This window comes from Brachycentrus maculatus, unplaced genomic scaffold (genome assembly GCF_059751285.1).
Source record: "Brachycentrus maculatus isolate JH-2025_06_01 unplaced genomic scaffold, ASM5975128v1 h1tg000657l, whole genome shotgun sequence".
Lineage (NCBI taxonomy): Eukaryota > Metazoa > Arthropoda > Insecta > Trichoptera > Brachycentridae > Brachycentrus > Brachycentrus maculatus.
Window position 1 is genome coordinate 126055 of NW_028281392.1, and position 27570 is coordinate 153624.

A 27570-nucleotide genomic window follows, 5' to 3' on the forward strand; every position below is an offset into this window, starting at 1 on the left:
TGATGAATAAAAACAATGTAGAGTTATCATGCCACTAAATAGAACTTATCCGCCTCCGTGGTGCAATGGTCAGCGTGTTTAGCTACCGTGCTGGAGGTCCCGGGTTCGATTCCCAGATGGGGTGTGAAAATAAATATTAGTGATTCAACACTGTAATATTTATTTAATATTACCCTGGACTGGTTCCTGAAGCGCAAGAGTGATCACCTTGCCTTCATTTAAGTAATGATCAAGATAACACTGCGTCAATTTGATGCAGTGCCCTATGCACCATTAGGTGCGGATAAGGGTTATAAGTAAGTAAGTAAATAATACTTAAAAAACAAAGTTTATTAAGTTCAATTTTTCGATCATTACCTATGAATACAGTATGACTGGTATATTATCCATATGGATATAGTAAGCTGTCAAGAAGATGGCCGAGCGTGGCATTCCATCCTCTCTGTATACCCCTACATAAAGCGTCGTGATGGGTAGCAGTAGCAGTACATATGTCAAAGCTTTTAAAATGCAAATTTACTTTTGTGACGAACAAGAAACTGTCTAATTTGAAAAATGTTATATAGTAACGAAATCATTTAACAATTATTTCAGAAAATTTGTTTCAACTCCTTACAAGATTTTTTCAGACAGAAAACATTTTTAAAAAATTTAAATTTAAATATTATAAATAATCAAAGACTAAACATGAGATAACTTTACACTTTTTTACTGTCATCTTGTTAGACTTTCAAGTGTTTTTTTGGAGAAATTTTTAATTTGTATTTAGTAAGTTTGCGCTCTAAGTCACAGATATATTTATATTTTTTGATTGATTAGTTACTCAGAATCATTTAATAAAATCTTTACAAATAACTAAAATTACTTGCATATTTCAATGATCATATATTGCAACTTTTTTGTACTCTCTTTTATTCTAGCTAACTTTATTTTTAATATTTTCAATTACAATTTTAAACTTTTTTTCTTTTGTTTTATTTTTATCCACTTTTCCGTTCCTTACTTTCCGATGGCTTTGCTTTCTTCCGTTCACGAAAAGTATTAAGGTAAGGTAGCGATTTATTTTCCTATCATTCTAGCATGCGTATTTGTTTTTTGTTGTTTTTAATACCCACATTATTTCTAATATAAAAATCTTTTTTATATTTTAAGTATTTTTAAAAAAAACATGATGTGATCATACAAGTGAAGATATTTTTAATTACGATTCCTTTTAATTTAGAATACATGATATTTATATTTAAGTTTAAAATATTTTTATATATTGTTATTTCGGAAATAATGTTTTATTAAATAATTTAGCAAAATATAGCGAATTGATATCGATATGAATAAGTAAATAATTTTTCTCGTTTTCATATTTCAAATTTTATATTCAGTGATGTTAGTGATGAAACAATTTTAATTATTACGATGAACTAGATTTTTCCATCCGCAATGGAGAGGGGCAAACGCCAGCCCTAGTGATCTGTTCACTGGTACCAAACCTGCGATACACACGCTCCAACATGTTTGGATCTCCAGAACAAACTAATACACATAGCAACTTACTTCGCAATGCCCAGCATACAGCGGAGCACCCTTTAACACGGGCTACGCTTATCGTCCCTACAAACATTGTGACCAACTTGCTTTACCAACGAATTTGCCGAATATACTCGAGTGTTCCGCAAACATTAGTCTAAAGTCATCCAATTTGGCTACCACTCAGGGTTGCCAGCCAATTCATATATCCTATGTGTTTAACCAACCTATAATTCCGATCGTTTATGTAATAATATTATAAATACAGGAATTGTTTCATCAGTAAAGTAAAACAAATTTTCCGCTTGATGAGTTAGTAATTGTTTGCTCATTCAATTTAAGAGACAAGTGGTAAAATTATAAAATATTATATTATATCAGGGAACAATTCTATAAAATTAAATTATTTTTGAAATCTATCCTTTTGACACATATTTACATTATATGATATCGACTACATATTTATTTAAATATTTTACAAGTAATTAAACATTCCACTTTAAAGTCTACTCTGAACGTAAATTTCTAAACTACATGCCTTTTGTAGGCGTTAAATAAAACATTTCTCTCTGAGAAAAGTATAAGTGTGTATTAAAAATGTCTATTCATATCTCGTACATAACATATTATTATCATACTCAAATCTAGTTTTTAGAAAGTAGAATACTAAGAATTTGCTGTCCATTTCTTGGATTTTAAATCATCGTGTGTAAATGTTTTTATTTTGGGAAAAATCATGCTTCTTCAAGTAACGGCAACTTTCCACAAAATAGGTAAAATATTACACACACCAGAGTGTTACTAATATAAATTATACATTTAAAAGAATAATGTAGTTGTATTTACAGAAGTACTCCGTAACATACCTATATCTTTATTTGAATAAATAGAAAAATCATAATATTAGCTTAGAAAAATATATTATAATCATGGGGGAGACCGGTCGTGTGTACTGTCTAGAATGGGTCGTGTCTAGGTTCGGGGAGTCTAGAATATTCTATGTACTTTCAAAAAAGAGTCAAGTGTACTGTCGAGATGAGATTTAACACATTGGAAAGAGAATATCATATGATATACAGCTTCTACAATACAGTTTATGTACTTGGAATTGTACATTAAAAGTGACAGGAAAGTAACTGTGCGGTGTACTGTGAATGGTCATATGTACAATGAAGAGGTTGTGTGTCCTTCTACGGTCACAGGTAGCTTTCACCTTAGTCTAAGTGTAATTCTAAATCTATCGTTACAAATTATCATTAGTGGAATCTTGGGCACAATAAATCTTCTTCTAGTGTAGACATACTTTTTCATGAAATGTCTTGATTTGCCAAATACATATTTGTAATAAATAATACCTGTTTTTAAGACAAACTAAAGAATTCATTCTTAATATAATCCTTAGACGCACTTAATAGTGCTTAAGGCATACTGCATCGTATTAATGCAGTGTTATCTTAATCGTTAAATACATGAAAGCAAGACATTCAGTTCTGCGGCTCAGGTCCAGTGTGACATATAGTGTGACATTTCATAAAATAAATATGAGCAAATGAAAATTCGCTTACAACATTTTGAGTGTGTCCAAATACTTGTTCAGAAATCTGGATTCTTATTCACAATAAAAAGCTTGTTTTCATCTCACCAATAGATGTCTCTAGTGAAGTTTTAGTGATTCAATAACAATTTCTTCCAAGAATTTGTGAGTTGTGTGGTTGTCAATAATGGGTAGAATTGGTGAATGTTACACGTGTGTAAAGCGATCACTTAAACCCGCCTATGATGGTTATCAGCCCAGTAAATACCCAGACTTCCATATTTTTCATCATCTTCGATGAGATTTCAAAAAAATAATATGAAAAATTGCTTGTATATATTTTTACCCCTGGAAAATGAACCTGAAACCTCCGATATAGGGTGGTATTAACCACTTTTCTACGGAGTATATCAGTAGTAGAGTATATAGTATCAGTAAATTAACACAATCGTTCAAATTTTTGAGATTTATTAATACTAGACATGAATATGAAATGAAGCTTTGAGCTGATTTGTATAAACAGTCGGTGAGAATCATACTTTACGATACCCGTTGGCAAATCGAGTGTTTCAATTCGGTTTATTTATTTAGTAAACAGTATTTAGTATCACACAAAACTAAAATTCTACTCGTTCCTAAGCTCTCGACATTGGTGTTGTCTTTTCAAGGTATTGAATGTATATTACGATAAGTAAACGTTTGTAATAAATGTGCCCTTATGTAAAATGTCGGTGGGGTGACAAAACACGAGTGTATTATAATCTACGTATAAATCAACACTACACTTCTTACCTGATTCTTTAAATCTCTCGCACTAGTGTGGGTGGGTATAGCAATCTGTTCAAACGCTTAAACTGTGTCAAAATTTCTAATCGGGGAATATGTCTTCGTAAGAGAAATGCCTTTGCATAAGTAATAATAATTGAATGACTGTTCTTACCTTTAACGCGTGACAATCTTTAATCTAAACTTTACTCTTAAGTCTTTTCTCGCTGAAAAAAACACGCTGTCAACATAACTGAACATTCTTTTGTAAAAATTGATACAATTTCGAAGATATTTTTTTAAAAATATTCAATAGCTATACTTACCACGAATGGGAACAAAATTGCTTCATTCAGAATTTGCTGATGAAAGTGCAGTCATTGTCTATTATATTGTATAAATTTAACAATATTCAGCTTATTTTCTCTGGAAAGCTCCGTAACACATATGTACCTACCCGAAAGCAATTGTGGATTATCATTATCGTTATCATTCAATGAAATAAAAGAGTTCAAGGTTTATTCAAAAAGTTTTGGGAATTTGTATTTAAAATATTTCACAATACAAGTATTCCTGTATCAATTTTTATAGAATCCCCCTTTGGAGTTACCCTTACTGTATATATAATACACATATCAATGATATTAAGATTTTTTACTGTGGTCTCTTTTTGAATTTGTATCTTTGGTAATAAATAAAAAAATCAATCACCCTATTTACAAATTACATTCATACAGTTTTAATTTTTATCTTCAAAGAATATGTAAACAAAATGGACTCATTCAATGCAATTTCAACTAATTGCATGTCATATGGTTGAAACTGACAAATATGCCAAGGATATTTGAAAAATTATGGATTTTATAAATTGTAATTGATACAGGACGAAACAAAGCAAATTTAGAAGAAAAAATACCCAAAACTTTTTAACCCAATCTCGAATATCGATTGACATTTAAAGGACATACATGACAAGTAAAAAATCATATTTATTATACTCATATTTATAATCCACTATTTAGCAAACATTTAAACGATGTTATTACGTACTTAGTGATGGGTGGGTGTATGGAATATGTGAGCCGACTAGAATTTCTCGTTGACTCAATCAACTCTTATGCAACCCTATGTAATGAGTGTGGCTTGAATCTTTATTTCGATGTGCATCACATATTCGTAACATATTACGTAGGCTTCTCATTGTTCAAACCACAGTTTCACCGTTTCTCTTGAAACTTGCACAACTTGACATTTCACTAATATACTGTATCATTACGATATGACAAATCTTATTTACTGTAAAAATATTTTATAAATGTTGGGTGCCAACCACAGTATTATATATTAGATTGGATGTGTGTTTTATTAATAAAAATATAAATATCAATTATTATTGTATTGTCTAACTACATATGTACTACAAGTGTCTGAAATTAAGTTTTCTTTTTATCGCTGCGGTATGGATTCTAAATCACTAACTAAAGAGAATTTAACAGTACTTAAAAAAGCTATTCACATCTACTTGTGTCAAAATATCTGTTTAACATTGAATTTTATACATGTCTTTTACCTATTCACATGAGAATGATCCATTTATGAAATAAGATCCAAAACAAAAAAGGTTACAAAGAATTTTCACCGTAAAATGATTGGTTAACCTTTTTTATTGTAATATATCGTTGGCAAGTACACTGAACTTCCCATTTACACAATGGATACATTCCAAATGATACAGTGTAAAAAAATATATTTTTTTGTTTAAAATTAAATACAGATATTTGTGTTTTTATTATTTACAGAAATATTTCAATTTCATACTATTTCTGTGAGCCTGAGCGGCTCATTATTAGAAATAGGTATCAAATTGTGGTAGAGTGGGTTCAAACCGAGAAACTCTGACTTAAGAGTCTGCAGCACTAACCACGGGACCACAATCCGACTCAAATACTTAGATAAATAAAATATGGTTGATAGTTTTTAAAAAATGGTTTCCTTGTATAATAATCAATTCAAGACATCAAAAAATTAAATTGATTTTTGCTTATAGTATCTTAATTTTATTTTAAAAAAATTATTCACTTAGACCCCTTCTGCATACCCCTCTGCGCATAGTACTGATTAGATAATATGTGCGTGGGATGTAAGAAATATTACGCACTGTTTTATCAATTTTCTTTTCTCTTTTTTTGCATTGTCTTGTTTTGGAATTGTATTTTTTTTAAATGTGTAATATGGGAATTCAGTCTAGAACCTATGCCAAAAGAAATATGTTTAAATACTTTGTATCTTGTGATGCCTGCTAACCCTTCACTATTTCTCCTCCCCTGATACATCAAAAGGTATTATGTATGCATGTTTTCTATTGAATTGAATTATATCAGATAAAATCATTTAAAATATATATGTGCACATATTTTAAAAGATGACTACATGCCCTGTTGGTGATTTATGAAGAGTTTACTGTGATATCAAGTTGAATGTATTGGAACCTGTACTGGCAACAATTTGTCTAGGTTACTCGAGCGAATATTGCTCTTAGAAATAATTAAAAGCCACTATGTATACTGCAAGTTCTTTCACTGCCAACTTGATTTCACGTGATGTTCCATGCTGTCGTGACGTTCTGCACATTTTGATTTTGGTCCACCAACCAACCACTTGGTTTCACATTCTACGCTAATGATGTTTTAGATTATTCTTTGTCAATTTATAATAAAACATAAGAAAAATCAAATTTTATTGTTTTCTTCCTTTCCATCATTTTGGCTAAATAAATCTTCATATAGACAGCCAAACACGCCGCAGTATACCAGGTTTTTCCAAACAAATATACCTACAAAATTCACCTGGATAGGTATTTCTAAAGGTTTTTCCTATTCAGACATGCCTGAGAGCTTTTCCTGGACTGACACACTTGAGATATTTACCTGGACGGGTATATTTGAAAGGTTGACCTAGATAAAGTATACCTGAGAGATTTATCTGGACAAGTATACCTGCAATGTTCACCCAGACAAGTATGTCTAAAGGTGAAGACTGACCGGAGCATTTCGTCGTAACGTAACACGTTACGATGCGAGCACACAGGCAGTCAGTACAGTGAGCCAAGCGCTCCATCCATGGTTTTGAATGCTCGGTGATGCTCGCCGCTAGCGATGTTACGACGTTATGTTACGACGAAATGCTCCGGTCAGTCTCCGCCTTAAGAGGTTTTTCCTGTTTAGGTATGCCTGAGAGGTTTTCCTGGACGGATATGCTTGATAGATTTACCTGGATAGATATACCTGCGAAGTTCACCCTGACACGTCCTGAGAGATTTGCATAAATGGGTATGCCTGAGAGATTGACCTGAACAGGTAGCCAGAACCTATGTTTTGTGTCTGGTCTTTTTTCCCTCACCCTTATCCACAATCTATGGTACATAGGACAAAGCATAATATTAGCCCAGTGTTATTTTGCCCGTTAATTACATGTTGGTGATCAGTCCTTTGTAACAGACAGCAGTGCAGGATGACATTAAATCAATATTAGAATGAAAAATCATGATACTTTGACATCTCAACATGGAAGTTTGGGTATTTACAGGGCTTATGATCAGGCAAAGGCTAGTTGAGTGATCAATTTACACACCTGTAACATTCATCATTCTACCCATGATTGACAACCACACTACTCAATTTTTTTGGAACTCCTACATATTACATTAATCGACACTTTATATGTGGAGCCATCTATGGTCACTATTAGAAGTGGACTTCAGATTACATTAATTGCTTGAGAATAAAATTAATTTTTATGTTTATCATTTCTTAAATTAAACGCAGATATTCCACCATGATAAATGTTTTTTTTTTAAATCCCACAAATCTAGAAAATTATAACTGCAGTGGAACCTCTCACAACAAGCACCTCTCATAAAGAGTTATACTTAACAAGCTAAATTTCACGAGCAAGTTACAGAGAAAGGGGTTAGACCCTTTTTCACGACATTCACTTGTGAGCCGGGAAATCCGCAACGGTCAAAACAAAAATTGTTTCACTTAACGACTAAGATTCTGAAACGGATTATACCCATTATGAGAGGTTTCACTGTATATTACTTGAGTCCAAATTGCGGGCACAGCCGGTACAAACACTATTTTCTCATACTTCTATGTAGGAATTCTTCTTCCAAGAGTATCCTCCATATGCAGTTTTGGGAATTTTTTGATAAATTTGATGACATCTCTGTTCACAAGCTTGTATAGGTCCTTGGAGAACATAAAGTTCCCGTGGTTGAAGTTCTTCCAAGATACGATCTTTACAACCACTTCCTTGCGTGTTTCTTGCAGCACGTTTTTCAGAAATTCACAGTCCTGCGAATTTACAAAATTTCTTTATTTGTTTAAAAAATATGTTTAAAAAATGACATAAAAACAAGACAAAGAAAATATGCAAGATCGAAAATGTCATTAGATGGAGAAGACAACGAAGGAGACAATGGTATGGAATGGAACCATCCAGACTCTCCCACATTGCACTGTACGGCAAACCCCAAGGTAGACAACTCCCGGGCAGACCACCAAAGAGATATATTGACAGCTGGGAATCGACATCAGCATAGCAAAAGCAAAAAAAAATCTTCGTAAGCTAGAACTTTTTCTGTTCAAGTTACACCTGCCAAATCAAGAAATTTTATATGTACGCCAAAGTTGAAAACAAAGTTTATTTAATATTGATTAATTATTAAAATTAATATAATACGAAAACATATATTACAGAAAATCTAAGCCTGCTTAACAGAGCACAGGCGATAAAAATTTGGAGCTATTGTTGATAACGTTGCTCTCATCTCTTCGGTGATCGTCCATAGGCGTTCTCTTTTATTTAAATAGCAGTTAAGAGTCAAAAATCCCAATTCGCCCAAGTAAGTCGCGGCAAATAGTAAAAGAATTGCAATAGCACGCTTTAAAAGCAGTGGATATTCATTTTTTTATGCAGCCAAAAGTGTGCTAGCTGTGTGTTCGTATCCATTTTTAGCTACATGAATTCTTCTTGCTCGTTTGTGTGACTTTTTTCCGCGGCACACCGACTAATTACAATGGTACACCAGTGTGCCGCGGCACACACTTTGCAGAACACTGAGCTAGATCATTATGGCTCATCCCCAGGTAATTTTGGAAGAGTGTGCTCAGTTCAGAGTTGTAAAAGTTATTGTCATTCTGTTTTAATGTAAAAAAAATCAACATTTTGAGTGTGTCCAAATACTTATTCACAAAATCTGGATTATCTCCAATCACAGGAGTTATTTTCATATTATTTTTTGACATCTCATCAAAGATAAAGAAGAATATGGAAGTCTGGGCATTTACAGGGCTGACGACCGTCATAGGCTGGTTTGAGTGATCACTTTACACACGTGTAACGTTCACTAATTCTATCCATTATTGACAACCACACTATTCAAATTCTAGGAAGTTGTGGTTGTCAATAATGGGTAGAATTAGGTAACGTTACACGTGTGTAAAGTGATCGCTGAAACCAGCCTATAACGGTTGTCAGCCCCGTAAATGCCCAGACTTCCATACGCTTCATCATCTTTGATGAGATGTCAAAAAATAATATTAAAAAAATCACTTCACAGATATACCGGCGAATCCCGGCTTTGTGAGTCAGTGACAAATTGACTTTGGCCGGCGATTCACCGGCTTTGTGTCGCAATGGGTTAATCTGTGTTGGGAACAGGAGGGATAATCAAGTGTGGGCCAGTCAGGAACTTCTCAGCGTTTGCTCATTGCTGGGAGGAAACCACGTAAAACTCCTCAAGAGAAGCCGGACTGTTGGCTGTCATCAACAGACCTTCCGTTCCACTAGAAGAGGGTTCGACATTTTGTGTCCTAGCTTATTTCATGGTACGATAAAAATGGTGAATGACATTGGTACCATAAACATTGATACTCACTTGGAGCGAGATGAAGTTGTCGTTCTTCCCACAGAAGAGGGCCACCGGTGCCCTGTTGGCAGTCAGGTCGTAGATCGGTGGAGTCAAGCTGCCGTAACGCTTCATGTTCTCCTGTTCCCCGTAGTCGAACCAACTGAGAGTTGCTAGATCAATCAAATGAATTCAATATAATCTCATGTTATTACTATTTATATTATTAATATTCATTACTACATTTCTATGCAAACGACAGAACGATACTAAGCCTTTTCAATTAATATGTGGATTGACATAAAACAAAATGTGTTTGGGTACTCTTCAAAGTATTTAATTAGGTTTCCTTGCCTTCTTGTATTAATGATCAAGATAATACTGCGTTTATATGATGCAGTGCCTTATACAGCATCGGGTGCAGATAAGAGTTAAAAACAGAAGATGTTCTTTAGGGCTATCCCTAAAGATTGATAAAGATATAGAAAGAAGAGTGAATGCTGGAAACAGAGTGAATGGTGCACTCGAATCAGAGCAAATAAAAATCTTTCACTGAAAGCTGGAATATGGCAATGCATAATGAAGTCTTGAACATGTTGTTTTTGCATTTTGAAGAAAAGGTATTGTTTAATTATTTTTTTAAATATACAAAATATTTTTCAAATGGAGGAAAAAACGTTCAGGTTTTTCCTAAAAAGATCTGTTGCACAGTAAAAAGTTCAATTAGTGGCTTGATATTTATTTTTAAACTTTACAAAAGATCTACTGAAAAATCAAGTTTTTCGATATTTGACGTTGTTGAAAGGAGTGAGCGAAGTGTTTTTGTGGGTAATATAACAATTGAATTATTTTTTTTAATCAAATATAAAAAAATTGTATAACACACAGGCAATGGTGTTCACTCTTTATTACCTGTCATGGCGAGCTGATGATTGTGTAGAAATTCCTTGAAACTAAAAGGTTGTATTGTTCTGGCTATACTTGGTACCAGGTTCTGAAAAAGCAAGGCATTTTTTAACCGATTAGTTGAAATACCAAACACATTGTTTCCGAGAAACGCTTAAAAGCGTTCTACTTACTTTTGGTAGAGTGCAAGAGACGCCGAAAACATTGTACAGATGGGAATTGGGTTTGCGGTTACTTGTGATTAGTATACTCATGGTCGGGTGGCAGACTGTCTAAGTATAATTATGGTCGGGGTTGATGAACAAAACCGCTCGACAATAGTGTTTTAAAACACCTCCTACTCTCAAGCATCTTATTATATACAACATTTTGAGTGTGTCCAAATACTTGTTCACAAAATCTGGATTATCTCCAATTACAGGAGTTATTTTCATATTATTTTTTGACATCTCATCAAAGATGAAGAAGAATATAGAAGTCTGGGCATTTACGGGGCTGACGACCTTCATAGGCTGGTTTAAGTGATCACTTTACACACGTGTAACATTCACCAATTCTACCCATTATTGACAACCACACTACTCAAATTCTTGGAAATTCTATATATATGAACCAATTTAGAAACCTTGTTCTTGAATCACTAGAACTTCACTAGAGACATCTATTGGTGAGATGTAAAGAAGCTTTTTACTAAGCAGAAACTCTTATATTATGAAAATATATGAAAATAACTCCTGTAATTGGAGATAATCCAGATTTTGTGAACAAGTATTTGGACACACTCAAAATGTTGTGAGTTTTTTATTAATACATTTTTATTATTTTTAACGATTTTAACCTAATATAGACACAAAAAAGAGAAAAAAATTAAGTATTTAAAAATTTGACGATTTTCATAAAATTAACACTTGATCATTTACCCATTCCTTTATTTTGCCTTTGTTCTATATTTTATTTTGAAATCTAACATCCATCGGCAACGAATTAAAAATGTTCGGAACGATATATTGCAGTGTTGGACTCCCATATTTATTGTTAATTCTTGGGACTATCAAATCTTCGTTGTGTGTAAATCAATTATACTTTATTGATTTATACTTTTTACACAATCGTTTGTACATAACGCAATCAGTCCAATAAATTTGGCGAGCGTGCCTTTGCAGCAGACCCAAATGCATGGAATGTTCTTCTACAAGCAGTTAGATTAAATGACTATTAGAACAAAAATAAACATGGTTTTGCTTACCAAAACAAAAACAAAAAAAAATCAATGGAGAAATTGCAACAAAAAAAAACTAAATTCTAACTTTTTAAAAAAATATTATACAATTAACTTTTTGTTGTAAAACATCCAATTTGATTTTTAAAACATGCAATTCGAAGTGGAAAACTTGTATATGTAACATATATTTATGTATATTAAAGAAAAAAATTAATTTTGTGCCTTAATGACTTAATTATTACATAGTAGAGTCGTAATATTTTGGGATCTTTTTACTTTTTAAAAAAAATATAATTACAAAATAATATAACTTTTTTTTTGTAAAACGTCCAATTAGATTTTTAAAACATGCAATTCGAAGTGTAAAACTTGTATATGTAACTTATATTTATGTATATTAAAGAAAAAAAAATATTTTGTGCCTTAATGACTTAATTATTACATAGTACAGTCGTAATATTTTGGGATCATCATAGTTAAAGGTTCAAATTAACATTGTTTCGGTCAGGATTCGAAATGAAAAAGAAGAAGAAAATCTCACTTAAATAGTATACCTTACCCAATCAGCTTGTTCATAGTCGGACAACATTGCATTTAAAACTAAAATAGTCCTGATTATACGGCTCATTGTGAGTTGGTTGGAGCCCCGCGTCCTTATAGCCTCCTGGAATAATAAGAGACCGTTACAAGCTGAATTTGTACGATTGAAAACAATAAAGCATTTAAATTTAGACGTGTCGACATAGATGAAGAAGAATAAGGGAGTCTGGGTATTTACAGAATATGGCGCGACATGCGATGCCACCATCAATTTACTACAGGAAATTTGAATTTGTCCCACTACTATTACCATCACGCTGTTTCCCTGCAGGAGTAGAAAGAAAGGATGGAACACCACACTCTTCTGTCATGACAAAAACTCCTCACCTCCATCACATCCATGCATCTAGTCATACATGCCCTCTGATTACGCAGACTTTTAACACTACCAGATTTTACGTTTGATTGATCTGATCGTGCCTTTTTTGGCCGTTCTCTTTCTGTTTTCCCGCTCACATTCGCTACATAAATTTTCTTAGTCATTCTCTCGTTATCCATTCGCTCCACATGTCCATACCACCTTAAAGAACTCTTCCTAATCTTTTAAAGTATTTAATTCTGTCATTAAATGATTTTCCACACATTCGTCAGAGGGAGCGCATATCGACACCGTTCACTCCGCTTTCATCTTGCTTTCATCCCTCTTTCCCCCTGTTTTCCTAAATTTGTAGACCTCTAAAAAAATATCTTATATTAAGCATACCGGCAAGTTGAGACTCGTGAGCAGGTTGGCCGATGGACGCGCGTTGGACATGTGAACGATGGGCGCCAGCGCCACGAAGGAGAGCACGCGCGCCGCCAGGTCGGGTCTGGTCGCGCACATTACCAGGTAGCACGTGGTGCCCGAGGAGTAGCCCACGAAGTGCAGCGCGGGCGCGCCAGACACGCGCAGCACGAGCTCTACCAGCGCGGGCACGTCCAGCTGCCCGTGCTCGTCAAACCTGGAAACGTGACCCAACAATGATGATATTTATTGTGACAGGCAGTTTGAATTCCATTTTGAATTGTTGGGTAATAAATATATCTTTCTTCTTTTTCCATGTTCGCTCCCTAGGTGGAGCATATGGCCAACACGAGTCGTCTCCAAGTCACTCTGTCACGCGCCATCTCCTTGGCTTCCTCCCAGGTCAGTCCGGCGTCTCGAAGTTCCGCTGAGTATAGTCGGTGAATGGTCGTCAGCGGCCTTCCGGGGCGCCGGAATCCTCGGGGTTGGAAGAAGAGACATGAGGGGTTGATGCCCTCAGGTGGCATTCTAAGGACATGTCCCAACCATGTCCACCTTCTTCTCTTCAGGACTTCCAGAATGAGGGGCTGTTGAGTTCTTCTCCTCACATCGTCATTCCTGACGAAGTCATACCACTTTATACCCAGTATTCGCCTCAGGCATCTATTTTCAAAACTTGCTAGTTTCTTGCTTTGAGCTTTGGTGAGGTGCCACGACTCACATCCGTACAGCAACACTGTTAGGATGCAGGCGTTAAAGAGACGACACTTGGTTTTTGTCGAGTAAAGCAGACATTGCGCATTTTATTGAATATAGCTCCTGCCATTCCGAGCCGTACATTCAGTTCCTTCTGGACACTACCATCCTCCACCATGAGTGTTCCAAGGTATCTGAAGGTGTCGACTCGAACGAGCGCTCGTCCCTCACAAGTAAGATGTTGATCTCGGTCCGGACAGGCTGAGTTGCACATGACATTGGTCTTTTTGGCGTTCACTCTTAGGCCTAACCGAGCGGAGTTTATTTGGAGGGAGTCAATTATATCTTGCAGGGCTCCGATCGATGTATCTATTAGAACTGCATCGTCCGCATATTCTAAATCGCATAATTTCTGAGCAGGACTCACTGCAATTCCTCGATCCGGTGGAATTGACATTCGTAGGATGAAGTCAAACATGATGATGAAGAGAAATGGGGCTAGTACACAGCCTTGCTTCACCCCAGTAGAGACCTCAAATGGTTCACTGCACACATCATCTATTCTAACGCAGCATTCGCTGTTAGTGTGAAGCGCCCTGATAATGGCCACAATTTTGACAGGAACTCCATATGCTTCTATGATATTCCAAAGAGAAGACCTATGCGGGCTGTCGAAAGCTTTTTCGTAGTCTACAAAACAGCAGGCAAGGGCGCAGTTCCATTCGTTACTTTGCTGTAACAGGCATCGTAAGTTATGTATATGGTCAGCGCACGCCCTGCCTGGTAGAAAGCCCGCTTGGTTCTCTCTGAGAACTCGCATTATTGGTTTTTGGATTCTTGCCAAAATTATTTGTGCCAGAATTTTTCCGGGAACGCTTAAAAGAGTAATGCCACGGTAGTTATCACACAACAGCGGATCACCCTTTTTGTGGAGGGCTATAACTTCCCCGTTTACCCAATCCTTCGGGCACCTTTCCTCTTCCCATATCTTTGAAAGTAGGTGATACAGGGGGTCGAGGAGAGCGTCCATGCCACTCTTGACGTATTCCGGATGTATTTCGTCGACACCAGGCGCTTTTCCGTTTTTCAGCTTTTTAATAGCTGATATAATTTCAGTATGCGTTGGAGTGCTTTGCGAAATATCGTGTGCTCGCGGAATGTTCAGTTGGGCAGAAACTGAGGGCACATGGAGGGGGTCTAAGGGGGGTGGACGATTTAGCACGCGGCAGAAGTGGTCTCTCCATATGCTTTTCACGCAATCGGGCTCAGACTCGATTTGGCCGCTCGGGCCACGAACTGGGCCTGCGGTCGGGGGCCGCTTACCACAGATTTGGTGCGTAATCTTAAAAAGCTTAGAAGTATCACCTCTACGGGCTGCTTGTTCGGCTGCTGCTATTTGTGTGTCCAGGGAACGGCGTTTATCCCGCCTTGCGGATCTTTTGACAGCCAGGTGCTTCCATTTGTATTGCGCTCGGAGACTTTGGAGCTTACCCTGGTCAGTTTCCGCATCTTTTAAGAGTTTTATGTTGGCCCTTTCTTCTATTAATTCCCACGTTTCATCCGACATCCATTTGGGTCGATTTGACGGCTTCATTCCGAGAACCCTTTGAGCTGACGTAACTATGGCTGTTTTGATGTTATGCCATGTGCTTTCGATAGGGTCATTATCATCGGAATGTTGCTGCTCGAGTCCCTCCCTGACGGCGATATCATAGTTAAGCCAGGACATTGTCTCCTTCAGCTTATCAATGTTGACCTGACTCCTCTTCTTTGGCTTGGCAGTGCGGTTTAATTTCAGCCTTATTTTGCCTGTGAGTAGCTCATGGTCACTATAGATATCGGCGCCTCTGTATGTGCGGACGTCTAGGAGTTCTCTACGATGGGCTGCAGTGTAAAGAAAATGGTCAATCTGCGTTTTTGTATTGCCATCGGGAGAAGTCCAAGTATACTTGTGGATATTTTTGTGAGGAAAAATTGTACCACCTATTAAGAGCTCATTTAAGGTTGCGAGTTCGATGAGCCGCTCACCGTTATCGTTAATGCAACCGAGGCCGTGGCTACCCATCACTGTTGGACCGAGAGCTACGTTGGTGCCGACTCTTGCGTTAAGGTCTCCCATTACAATGACGCGGTCCCTTTTTGGGACCGAGGATATTGCGGAGTGCAGAGAGTCGTAAAAATCATCTTTAACGTGAGCATCGGCATCTTCTGTGGGGGCATAGCATTGGAGTATGGTTACAGAGCTATTTGTGGTTTTGAAAGTTGCGCGTAAAACTCTTTCAGAAATTGGTTCCCATTTTTGGAGGCAGCGAGCCGCTTTGTCTGTCATTATAAGTGCCACTCCCTGTCGATGGTACTGCTCTTGTCCTGAATAGATGATTGTGTGTTTCTCCAGCAGTTTCTTTCCTGAGCCTTTCCATCGCGTCTCGCTCAGTCCCAGGATGTCCAATTTGTACATCTTCATGATGCGAGTAGCGTGCAGGTCTTTTCCAGGAGTGCGCATGGTTCGCACATTATATGTGCCAACGTGAAGCGTTGCACTGTTGGAGAGTAATTCCTTATCTTTAACATTATCCTTTTTACGTTTGCCGGGCCGTGAGTCAGGTGTTTGTGTCCGAGGCTGACTTGTTGTTGGTATCGTAATCATGTTTATTTAAAGAGACCGGGTGATTAACCCTGCGCTCTCGAGGCCTGGGCAGGTGCCCTGAAGGATGGCTCATCCTGGTTTTTCTGTAGGGGTGTATTCCTTCCCTTAGCTGGGGGGGTCTCGTTATTAGGCGCCAGACAATCGCCTTTCGTCCTCTTCCCGTTAGCTACAGTTTTCGCCAAAGGCTCTGACTGCATTACCAGGACCTACGACGGGGACGTGGGAAGAAGGGCTTGCTAGGGGTCTACGGTCACTAAATATGAGTTATTTAATTTCATCATCATATTTCAAATGAGTTATTTAATTTCACTAGTTTGTTTTTGCTCTCCTCTAAAATTTGGTCTGAGACAGATATACCCCTTTACCTCAACTCTAGCAATATAATAGAACAGTTGTAACTGAAACTGTTTTATTTTATTTTTAATAATCATTGTGTTCAACTCTATTAGGAATATAATTTACACACCCAAAATCCCAATACGATGGGTCACTTTTGGACTTGTTCTCGTGTGAGGCATATGTGTTGGACCTCAAGTTCCCGAAGAACACGTCATAGCCAGCGTCTGCCAGGAGGTATCCTGCAAACATAAAAAATTATAGTCGTAGGACATTCGTGAAACTGGAAATACCAAAACTTGATTTCTATTCACAGGCACTGTGTATTTTTTCTGTTGTTGCACCATTTGAATAAAGAACATAATTAATGATTACATATGGAATCGAATGCAGAGCGAACACCGAAATAACAAAAAACGAGCTAAAAGTGTCAAAAATGAAGACTCTAAGGAGCATATCTGGCAAGAGTCTACGAGATAGAATAAGGAACACCAGGATAAGAGAAGTTTGTGAGATCGAAGATGTTGTTAGGCGGGGAAGGCTACGAAGAAGACAACGGTATACGCATGTGAGGAGAATGGAACCATCCAGACCTCTACATTGCATTGCAAGGCCAATCCAGACTAGAGTTTAGTATGACGTTAGTATGATTGCTAGTATTCCCTCGTCCCTTTAATGGGACCATAACATATTATTTTTGACATCTCATCAAAGATGAAGAAGAATATGGAAGTCTGGGCATTTACAGGGCTGACGACCGTCATAGGCTGGTTTAAGTGATCACTTTTCACACGTGTAACATTCACCAACTCTACCCATTATTGACAACCACACCTCTCAAATTCTTGGAAGTTCTATATATGTGAACCAATTTTGAAACATTGTTCTTGAATCACTAGAACTTCACTAGAGATATCTATTGGTGATATGAAAAGAAGCTTTTTACTGAGCAGATTTTTTTTTATTAGTATGTGAGGTCCGAATCCTGGATTATAATCACACACATGAGAAACGCCAGAAAATATCATATATCTTCTTCATCTTTGATGGGATGTCAAAAAATAATATGAAGTTGACTCCTGTAATTGGAGATAATCCAGATTTTGTGAACAAGTATTTGGAAACACTTAAAATGTAGGGACCATAACAACACAAATGTGAGTTCCATTCAGCCTACCAAAACAAAACTTAATTAAAAAAATTTAGCCAATTAAGATCACCGAGACAGTTTTTTTAGATCATAGTTGCATTTATTCACTTTGCTTATTCAAGGTTTGTAGATCAATTTGTGGATTTTTATTTTTTCTAGCGAAGAATATGTTTTCATCTGGGATAGTGTGGGTCTCCTTATTAATATTAATTAGGAACTTCCCAGCGTTTGCATGAGCAATGATGTTGGGAGAAAACCATGTAAAACTAATCAGGAGAAGCCGGACCGTTGACGACAGTCAACAGGCCTTCCGATCCTCTAGAAGAGGGTTCGGCATTTTGTGTCCTAGCTTGGTTTATGGTACCAAAATATTGGACACCTCACTATTTTTATCATGTATGATTATAGTGACCATACGTCTCATTTTGAACAGGACTGTCCCATTTTTAGATAGCCTGAACAACATAATTTTTTTCATATTTATACTATTTATTGCTCTTATTTTCTTTATCAACATTCCTTTTCTTTTTATTAACCTTTCCGGGAGTACAAAAATTGATGTCCAACTTTCTTTGAGGAGTGGGTTCTTTTTACATGAAAAAGAATTTTTTTTTCACGAAATCGATGTATTATGAAGATATAAATTATGTTAAAATTAATTTAATAATCATAACACCTATCCGAAATATTTTTCAATTATGACAAAATTACACACAAATATCAACAGATGTCATTGCTATACAAGTCACATCATACTAACTGACAGACGGACTTCCACGTTCATTAACGTCCATACTCCTTTAAGGAAAATTTGCACTGACATTCATTTACGTCCATACTCCCGGACTGGTTAATAGATAAAAACTATGAAAAAATTCGTGTTTCTTTGAATATACATACTATTACGTAAAAATTTGTAGATGATGGTCACGGTCATGATCAAAAATAATGGTCACGTTAACCATACATCTTTTTTTAAATTTATGTATGATAACACCTCTCTTGCGAGTTCCTTATGAACTAATCCTACCGAGACTGTTGCTAGGCCCCATGAGCAGGAAGTGGTCCGAGCAGCCGAACAAGCCGTGCAGCATCAGCACGGGCGGGCGCGGGCGCGACGGCGGGATACGGTAGGCGCGCAGCAGGTACCCGTCAGCCGTGCGCGCCACGTGCTCCTCGGCGGGGTAGCCCTCGGCGCGTAACAACTCCATCTGTGGTACATTCAATGATGAAATCAATATCGGGTAGTTCCAATAATAGAGAGATTTGGAACAGTTGCACAACAACAAACTGTATTATATATATTGGCAGTGCAAAAACATGATTGCACTAATTAAAAGCAATTTTTTAAATTTCTTTTATGTTTTCCGCAGATACTTTGTGGCACATTTTATAATATCTTTTTAAAAATTTGGTGATGGACTTACAGCATTGTATTATTTAGATTGGAAGTGACAGGTATATTGAAAGCTTTTAAATGTAAATTCACAGTAAAATCGGGATACAATTTTATGTTGTTTCACATTTTCAATAAATTTCGCAACTTAGTAAAAAAAAATTGCTTAGCAGGAGCAGATCTGTCAGGAAGCCTAGATGCTTCTGTATCAGATCTGGGCATGCGGTGGGACAGCTTTCAATATAATATCTTTTTAAAATTAATTAACTTTGTTTTCACAACTTTTATTATTAATACAATTCAACCCACCGGTTTCAACAATACATTGTCATCATCAGGGTTTATTTTAAAACAACAACATTAAAAACAATAAAATACTCTCACCAAAAACTTTCACACACTCCATATAGGATTTTTATGCAGTGTGTGGAAGTTTTTGGTGAGAGTATTTTAATGTTTTTAATGTTTTTGATTTAAAATAAACCCTGATGATGACAATGTATTGTTGAAACCGGTAGGTTGAATTGTATTAATAAAAAAAAGTGGTGAAAGCAAAGTTTAATTTTATAAAGCAATTTTTTTAAACTACCTACTGAAAATGAGGATAGATCGCATTTATATGTGTCTTACCGAGGGCGATTTTTTTATTTTTTTTTTAAATAAATACTTAGTGGGTAAACCGTGATATTAAAAATTATCAGCGGATTTTTTAAAAAACTTAGTAGGTACCTGCTTGACAACAATATATTATATTATTTAACAATTGTTAGAGGTACATATCACATGTTTTTTTCATTAAAAGCGGAGCATTGTTGCGGTAAAATCTCTTAAAGTCTCTTTTAGAGCTTAGAATAAGCTCGTACCTATATTATTTTTGTCCATCGTTTCTTAGGATAGTGATAGGTTTGTGTCAAGGAAAAAATCATAACTTGTGAAAGGGATCCGTAATAGAGAATTGATGAATAATGGTTGAGTGGGAAATGCGATAACTGAGCATTTTCTGCAAATGTCTTTGCACTGTTCCGTGGCTGTCTGCTGTGCTGGTCGGGGTTGAGGAGGTTTCTGTGTACCGGCCAACGTCTGGTCGGAATCGGATCTAGCCGACCAACTGAACTAACTACTAATCCCTTTCACTGCCTACCCTGAGCCACTTTAGAAAATTTGGTGGTGGTTTTACAAACTTGTATTTATTTAGATTGGCAGTGACAGGGATATTTTACAATTTTGTTTCACATTTTCTTTAAATTTGGCAACTTACTTCATAAAACAAGAACAAAATTGCTTTGCAAGAGAAGGTTTGTCAGTAAGCCTAGATGCTTCTGTATCAGATATGGGAATACGGTGGGACGAATTTTCATTTTCAAACCCTTATCCGCACCCCAATGATGCATAGGGCACTGCATCATATAAACGGAGTGTTATCTTGATCGTTAACACATGAAGCAGAGTTGAACAGCCCTCCGCTTCAGGTACTAGTCCAGAGTAATATGGAATAATTATTAGTGAAAAAATCACTTATATTTATTTGAACCCCCTGGGAATCGAACCCGGGACCTCCAGAACGGTAGCTGAGTGTGCTGACCATTACACTACAGAGGCGGACAACTTTTAATGTCAAATTCTTGTTCATAAATCTGAGTTTCTTCACTTAGCTGTCATTTTGACATTTGAGATTTCAACATAGATGAAGAGAATATGGAAATCTGGGTATGAATAGAGCTTGCGAGGTCGTATGACCTATGACCTATACCCAGTCTATGACAGGCGTCATAGGCTGGTTTAAGTGATCACTTTATACAGTCGTAAGCCTTGTGAATACCCCTTTTGTCCTATGAACAGCTCGTTAATCTGCTCTAAAGACTCCTATACTATTCAACCGATTGCGATGAAACTTACAATAGTTATTGTGTGCATGCCCGTGGTGGTTTCTATAATAAAATAAAACGGCAGAAAAAATGGGAATTGGAACAGAAATATGCGTAAAACTATTTTCCCATTTTGCCAGTTTTCTTACACCATTTTGACATTTGGAAACACAGAAGAATCTCACTTGGTTTATTTGTCAGGTTTTTGTTCCAAATTAAAATTGTATACAAATGTGTCCTGTTTGATAGATTTGAATATGCGTACCTATACCACTTAACCTAGGGAGGTACAATTTATTCATGCGGTCACCAACAGACGCATTTTTAAAATAAATGAAAAAAAATGAATTTAAAGCAAACTAAGTGAGATTCCATTGTTTTTTTTTCAACTGTCAAATTGGTAAAATACCAAAAATAAGGTGAAAATAGTTTTCCAAGCAGATAAATAATAACATGGCCAAAATACTTAGAGAAAAGGTAAGTGATTCTTGGGTAAGTGAGAAATGTGTGCTTTATAAAATTTTCTTTTCCGTTTAACCAGACTGAGCCACGGCAACGCTTAGTCGGGTATAGCTAGTAATAAATAAAAAATATTGTAATTTTATAACCTACAAACTTCGTGTAGGTAACACATCGCTCACTCCTTTCAAGAACGTCATAAATCAAAAAACTTCATTTTTCAGGAGAACGTTTTTAAAGTTTTAAAATATAATACAATGTATTGAAAATAAATATCAAGCCACTTATTGAGCTTTTTTCTGTGAAACAGATCTTTTTAGGTAAAACCTGAAGGTTTTTTCTCCATTTGAAAAATATTTAGTAAATTTAAAAAAATAATTAAACAATACCTTTTCTTCAAAATGTAAAAACAACACATTCTGCCCTGTAGCGGGTAAATATTAAGCTAAAAATTTCGTTCTTGACGTTCTTGAAAGGAGTGAGCGACATGTTACATGAACAGAATTTTAAAATATGTAAATTTGTATAACATGCAAAATATCAGATTACGTATTTGAATTTTTAAACCAATCATGTTTATATTGAACTTTTTATGAGGTTATTATAAATGTTTAAATTATTATACGCAAAAATTCATAATCCGTTAGGTCACATCTCGATGTCAGACGTCACATGCTGGCAATTTTTAAAACGATTATTTCTGTTTTTGAGGAAAAATAGCGAAAAAATATCATTAATGCTTTATAAATCATAATTTTATGGGTATATAATTTCATTATTTTATTCCTACATTTTGGTTTAGTATTTTATAGAATTTTAAAACTGTTTAACGTAAAAAGCGATGTATGATTAATGTGACCATTTATTTTTGTTTTCAAAACGGGAAATCTACCAATTTTTACGTAATAGTATGTATATTCAAGAAAACACGATTTTTTCATAGTTTTTATGTTTTAATAAAACGAAAAGGAATGTTTATAAAGAAAATATGAGGAATAAATAGTACAAATATGAAAAAATTACGTTGTTCAGGGTATCTAAAAACGAAATGTGTGGTCACTTTACACATGACTGATATGCACTGAAATCAAGCTAGGATTTGTTCAGCAAATTATATGAAACGGCTATACTACAAACTATCGTTGATTTTAGGCCACAAAATTGTTGCCGTGTGTTGCTCTTTTTTTGAAAACGGGATTTTTCAACGTCCCGAAACTTTACTTGGGGACAACGGGAAAGGCTTTCTAAAAACGGGACGGTCCCGTTCAAAATAGGATGTATGGTCATTTTATGTATGGTAGATGTTCGAATGGTGAAATAAGGAAGAAATGGAAAGGCATTATCGATAAAATTACGAAAAGTGTGTTGAGATGGTTTGGACATGTCGCTCACTCCTTTCAACAACGTCATATATAAAAAAAAACTTGATTTTTCAGGAGATCGTTTTTAAAGTTTAAAAATATAATCAAATGTATTAAAAAATAAATGTCAACCCACTCATTGAACTTTTTGCTATGCAACAGATCTTTTTAAGTAAAACCTGAAGGTTTTTCTCCATTTGAAAAATATTCAGCATATTAAAAAAAAAGCAATTCATTTTCTTCAAAATACAAAAACAACACTTTCTGCCCTGTAGCGGGTAAATATTAAGTTAAAAATATGCCGTTTTTGCTGGGATTTAGTACATTTTCTGGGCATTCCGAAAACATACACAACTGAAAATTAACGATTATTTATATATGACGATGGTGAAAGGAATGAGCGATGTGCAACGAATGAGTTAGGAAAGAACGGTTAAACACATTTTTGAGGCGAATGTAGTTGCGAATCTTCTTAAATTAACGTGTATATAATACAATTAATTTAATTTTTAGCATTTTAATGACTTATTTTTTATTTAATGATTTATTAAGATATTTGTAGCACTTGGTTCTCAAATATTTAAAGTTCTATTGGAATTATTTGGTATTGCATTTTGGTATTGTAAAGTCATGTTCGTCCGCCTCCGTAGTTTAATTGTCAGCACGCTCGGCTACCGTTCTGGAGGTCCCGGGTTCGATTCCCAGGGGGTTTAAAATATATAATAATAATAATAATAAAACCCTTATCCGCACACCCATGGTGCATAGGGCACTGCGTTATATAAACGCAGTGTTATCTTGATCGTTTACACATGAAGAAAAGGTGATCAGCCCTCCGATTCAGGCACCAGTCCAGGGTAATATTGAATGTATGTAACAGCGAAAAAATCACTTATATTTATTTTACCCCCCTTGGGAATCGAACCCGGGACCTCCAGAACGGTAGCCGAGCATGCTGACCATTACACTACGGAGGCGGACATAAAAAATATATGTGATTTTTTCACTGTAATATTTATTCAATCTTACCCTGGACTGGTACCTGAAGCGGAGGGCTGATCACCTTTCCTTCATGTGCTAACGAACAAGAGATCGCTGCGTTTATATGATGCAGTGCCCTGTGCACCATTAGGGTGCAGATAAGGGTTTGAATGAAATGAAAAAAAATAATGTTGGTATCTCGAGATAGTTGGATATTTCTCTTTTTTTAAAATGGTTTCTACTTTTGAAAAAAAAATATTTTTGTAACTAGTACTTACCGTCGACATTTTGCTGTTTTCGTGGGTTTGTGAACATACGCCAGCTTTACACAATATAACCATAACTAAACACAATAATTTATTCATTTTTTATAATATATAAATATATTTAGGTACTTAATTCAATAAATTTAAATATTATGTTTTATTCACACTTATACTGCTGATAACGTGTAGCATTTTTATAGTACCTACATTCTGAATTGATTATCTTCTCATAGAAAAAACTACTTATTCATAATGGATCTTTGTCATACGGGAGGAATATCTAATTTAATATACTCAACCTATAATGGATTGTATAAGACTCGTTTTGTGTTTATAACAGCAGATATAATTAATGTTTTCATTCATCATTTTCTTTTGTAAAGTTCGCCTTCAAAAAAAACATTATTTTCGTAAGTTGGCAATGAATGACGCCACATAAACGATGGAGTTATTTTAATGTTGGTGTCATTGCTAAATTATTGGCGGCTCTATTTGTTGATGTCTATGGTCCACCCTCCCTTCATATTTGTATAACACAAATGGTAATATAGTGGTAAACAAACAATCCACACTACTACTATTACAGCTCTATAAACCATAGACAATAAACTATATGACGTCAAAAAACGTTCGATGACGGAAATTTGATGACGTATGCGAACGCACGTTTTTCGTTTTATTCAAATATCCAAAGTTTAAACTTTAATATCTCCCTTAGTTCCCAACAGATTTCAATAAGAATGTTATCGTTAGTCTTGTGATTTTTCCTATTAATTTATCAGCTGATAATCCAACATCCTGACAAAGGCCTATTATGGAACCAAAACGAAATATGTATATGTAAATGAAATAAAATAAAAACCCAATATTTGTGTTTATTTGCTAACGATGATCGATTAATTTTGATCCCATGACCTTGACATTTGGTTTTCGTTAAATTTTCATCAATAACTATGAACGGGCAAGAAAATTACATTTTTTTAATCAATACCTATGAAATAATAACTATAGATACCAACATCTAAATTACTATATGGTAAAAAATACAACTTTAATTTGTGAAATAAAAGGTCGTATTTAAACAAAATTGTTTTATAAATAATATATTTCAATTAGTTGCTCAACATTTATTGCTTCCACAATATTTTGAATGTGTCAAAATCTTTGTTCACAAATCTGGGTTCGTCCACTTAGGAGTAATTTATAATTATATCTCAACATAGACGAAGAATTATATCTCAACATAGATCGTGAGCCCGAATTCCATATTCCTCTTCATCTATGTTGAAATATCAAATTTGGTTTCTTATCACACACACAATTTTATTTCTATCTCTACACGAGTGCTACCCGTCATTGACCGGTTTTAGTGATCACTTTAAACATTGCGTAACACTTAACATACAACCCAAGGTGACAACCACACTACTTAAATTAAAAAAAATGTATGATATGCTTCATTGAAAACATCTGATCAATTTTCAGTTTTCGTCAATTTTCAGTTTTTGGAATGCCCAGAAAATGTACTATATCTCTGCAAAAGCGGCATATTTTTAACTTAACATTTACCCGCTACAGGGCAGAAAATGTTGTTGTTGCATTTTGAAGAAAATGTATTGTTTAATTATTTTTATAAATAAATTAAATATTTTTCAAATGTAGAAAAAACCTTCAGGTTTTACCTAAAAAGATCTGTTGCGCAGTAAAAAGTTCAATAAGTGGCTTGATATTTATTTTTAATCTATTTCATTATATTCTTAAACTTTAAAAACGATCTCCTGAAAAATCAAGTTTTTTGATATATGACGTTGTTGAAAGGAGTGAGCGATATGAAAACAATAATTTTGACGTACTAAAAATATTGCAAAATAAAATGCAACTTATATATTTGAGTACATATTTGAAATATTTAAATTCATGTGTTATTTATTTTTTTATGGGATTTAAAAAAAACATGTTTAATATTAACTTTATCGTATAAAAAACTACAAAAATACGACCGAATAATATATATTTTTTAATATATGTATATATATTGAAGTAACATAACGGCTGTCCAAATTTAAAACACAGTAAGGGACATTTTTTTGTAGTAGGTTTTTTTGCATTTTTGGACAAAGTAGAGTCTACTTAGTCCATACAGACAGCAGATAAGCTGACATGATATTTTTGTCCCACGGGAAATTTAGGGAACAGTATTACATTTATCACAATTCACGCAAAAGTTTAAAAAAAAACTAATACCACATTGACTAATTTTTAACACAACTTTACTCAAACGAAAAAATACTAAATAAAAACCAATTAGTTCACTTTTGAATCAGTAATAAGCTCACTTTTCAATTAAAGTATTTGTTTGTATTTGTATATCTAACTGTTCACTGATTTGATGACAATTCGTTCATGTCGCGTTTATAGTATTTGCCCCTCACAATGCTCGTCCAGCGAAACCACTGGGCAAATTAATATGGCAAATTTAATTTTCCCGCTAAAGTTGGTAGCAGAGGGGAGCCTGAGGCAGCGGTGAGGGGTGGCCAACCATCTCCCTATTATTTTTTTTAATATATTTTAATTAATACGGTATTGAATTTGCCAGTTAGCCATTTTAACATTTAAAGTGTGTCCAAATACTTCGCAGATATGGATTATCTCCTATTATTATCAAGAGATGTCTTAAGTAAAATTCTAGTGGTTCAAGAACTATGTTTCGAAATTGAACTATATATATATATATATATATATATATATATATATATATATATATATATATATATATATATATATATATATATATATATATATATATATATTTATATATATATATATATATATATATATATATATATATATATATATATATATATATATATATATATATATATATATATACATATATATATATATATATATATATATATATATATATATATATATATATATATATATATATATATATATATATATATATATATATATATATATATATATATATATATATATATATATATATATATATATATATATATATATATATATATATATATATATATATATATATATATATATATTAATATATATATATATATATATATATATATATATATATATGTATATATATATATATATAAATATATATATATATATATATATATAAATATATATATATATATATATATATATATATATATATATATATATATATAACGTGGTAATATTTTCCTTTTGAA

The 27570-nt window shown here is 34.6% G+C and overlaps 1 protein-coding gene across 1 annotated transcript; it reads right to left on the bottom strand.

Moving 5' to 3' along the window:
* Nucleotides 1-765: 765 nt before the first annotated feature.
* Nucleotides 766-19226, bottom strand: LOC148300761 (gastric triacylglycerol lipase-like). The gene is made up of 7 exons (XM_088274336.1): nucleotides 19046-19226; nucleotides 16996-17107; nucleotides 13166-13403; nucleotides 12422-12526; nucleotides 10647-10728; nucleotides 9765-9907; nucleotides 766-8178 (listed from the first exon to the last, which is right to left on the bottom strand). Exons 1-7 carry the CDS (start codon nucleotides 19224-19226, stop codon nucleotides 7975-7977), a joined length of 1065 nt encoding a protein of 354 aa, XP_088130462.1. The 3' UTR covers nucleotides 766-7974.
* Nucleotides 19227-27570: the final 8344 nt, after the last annotated feature.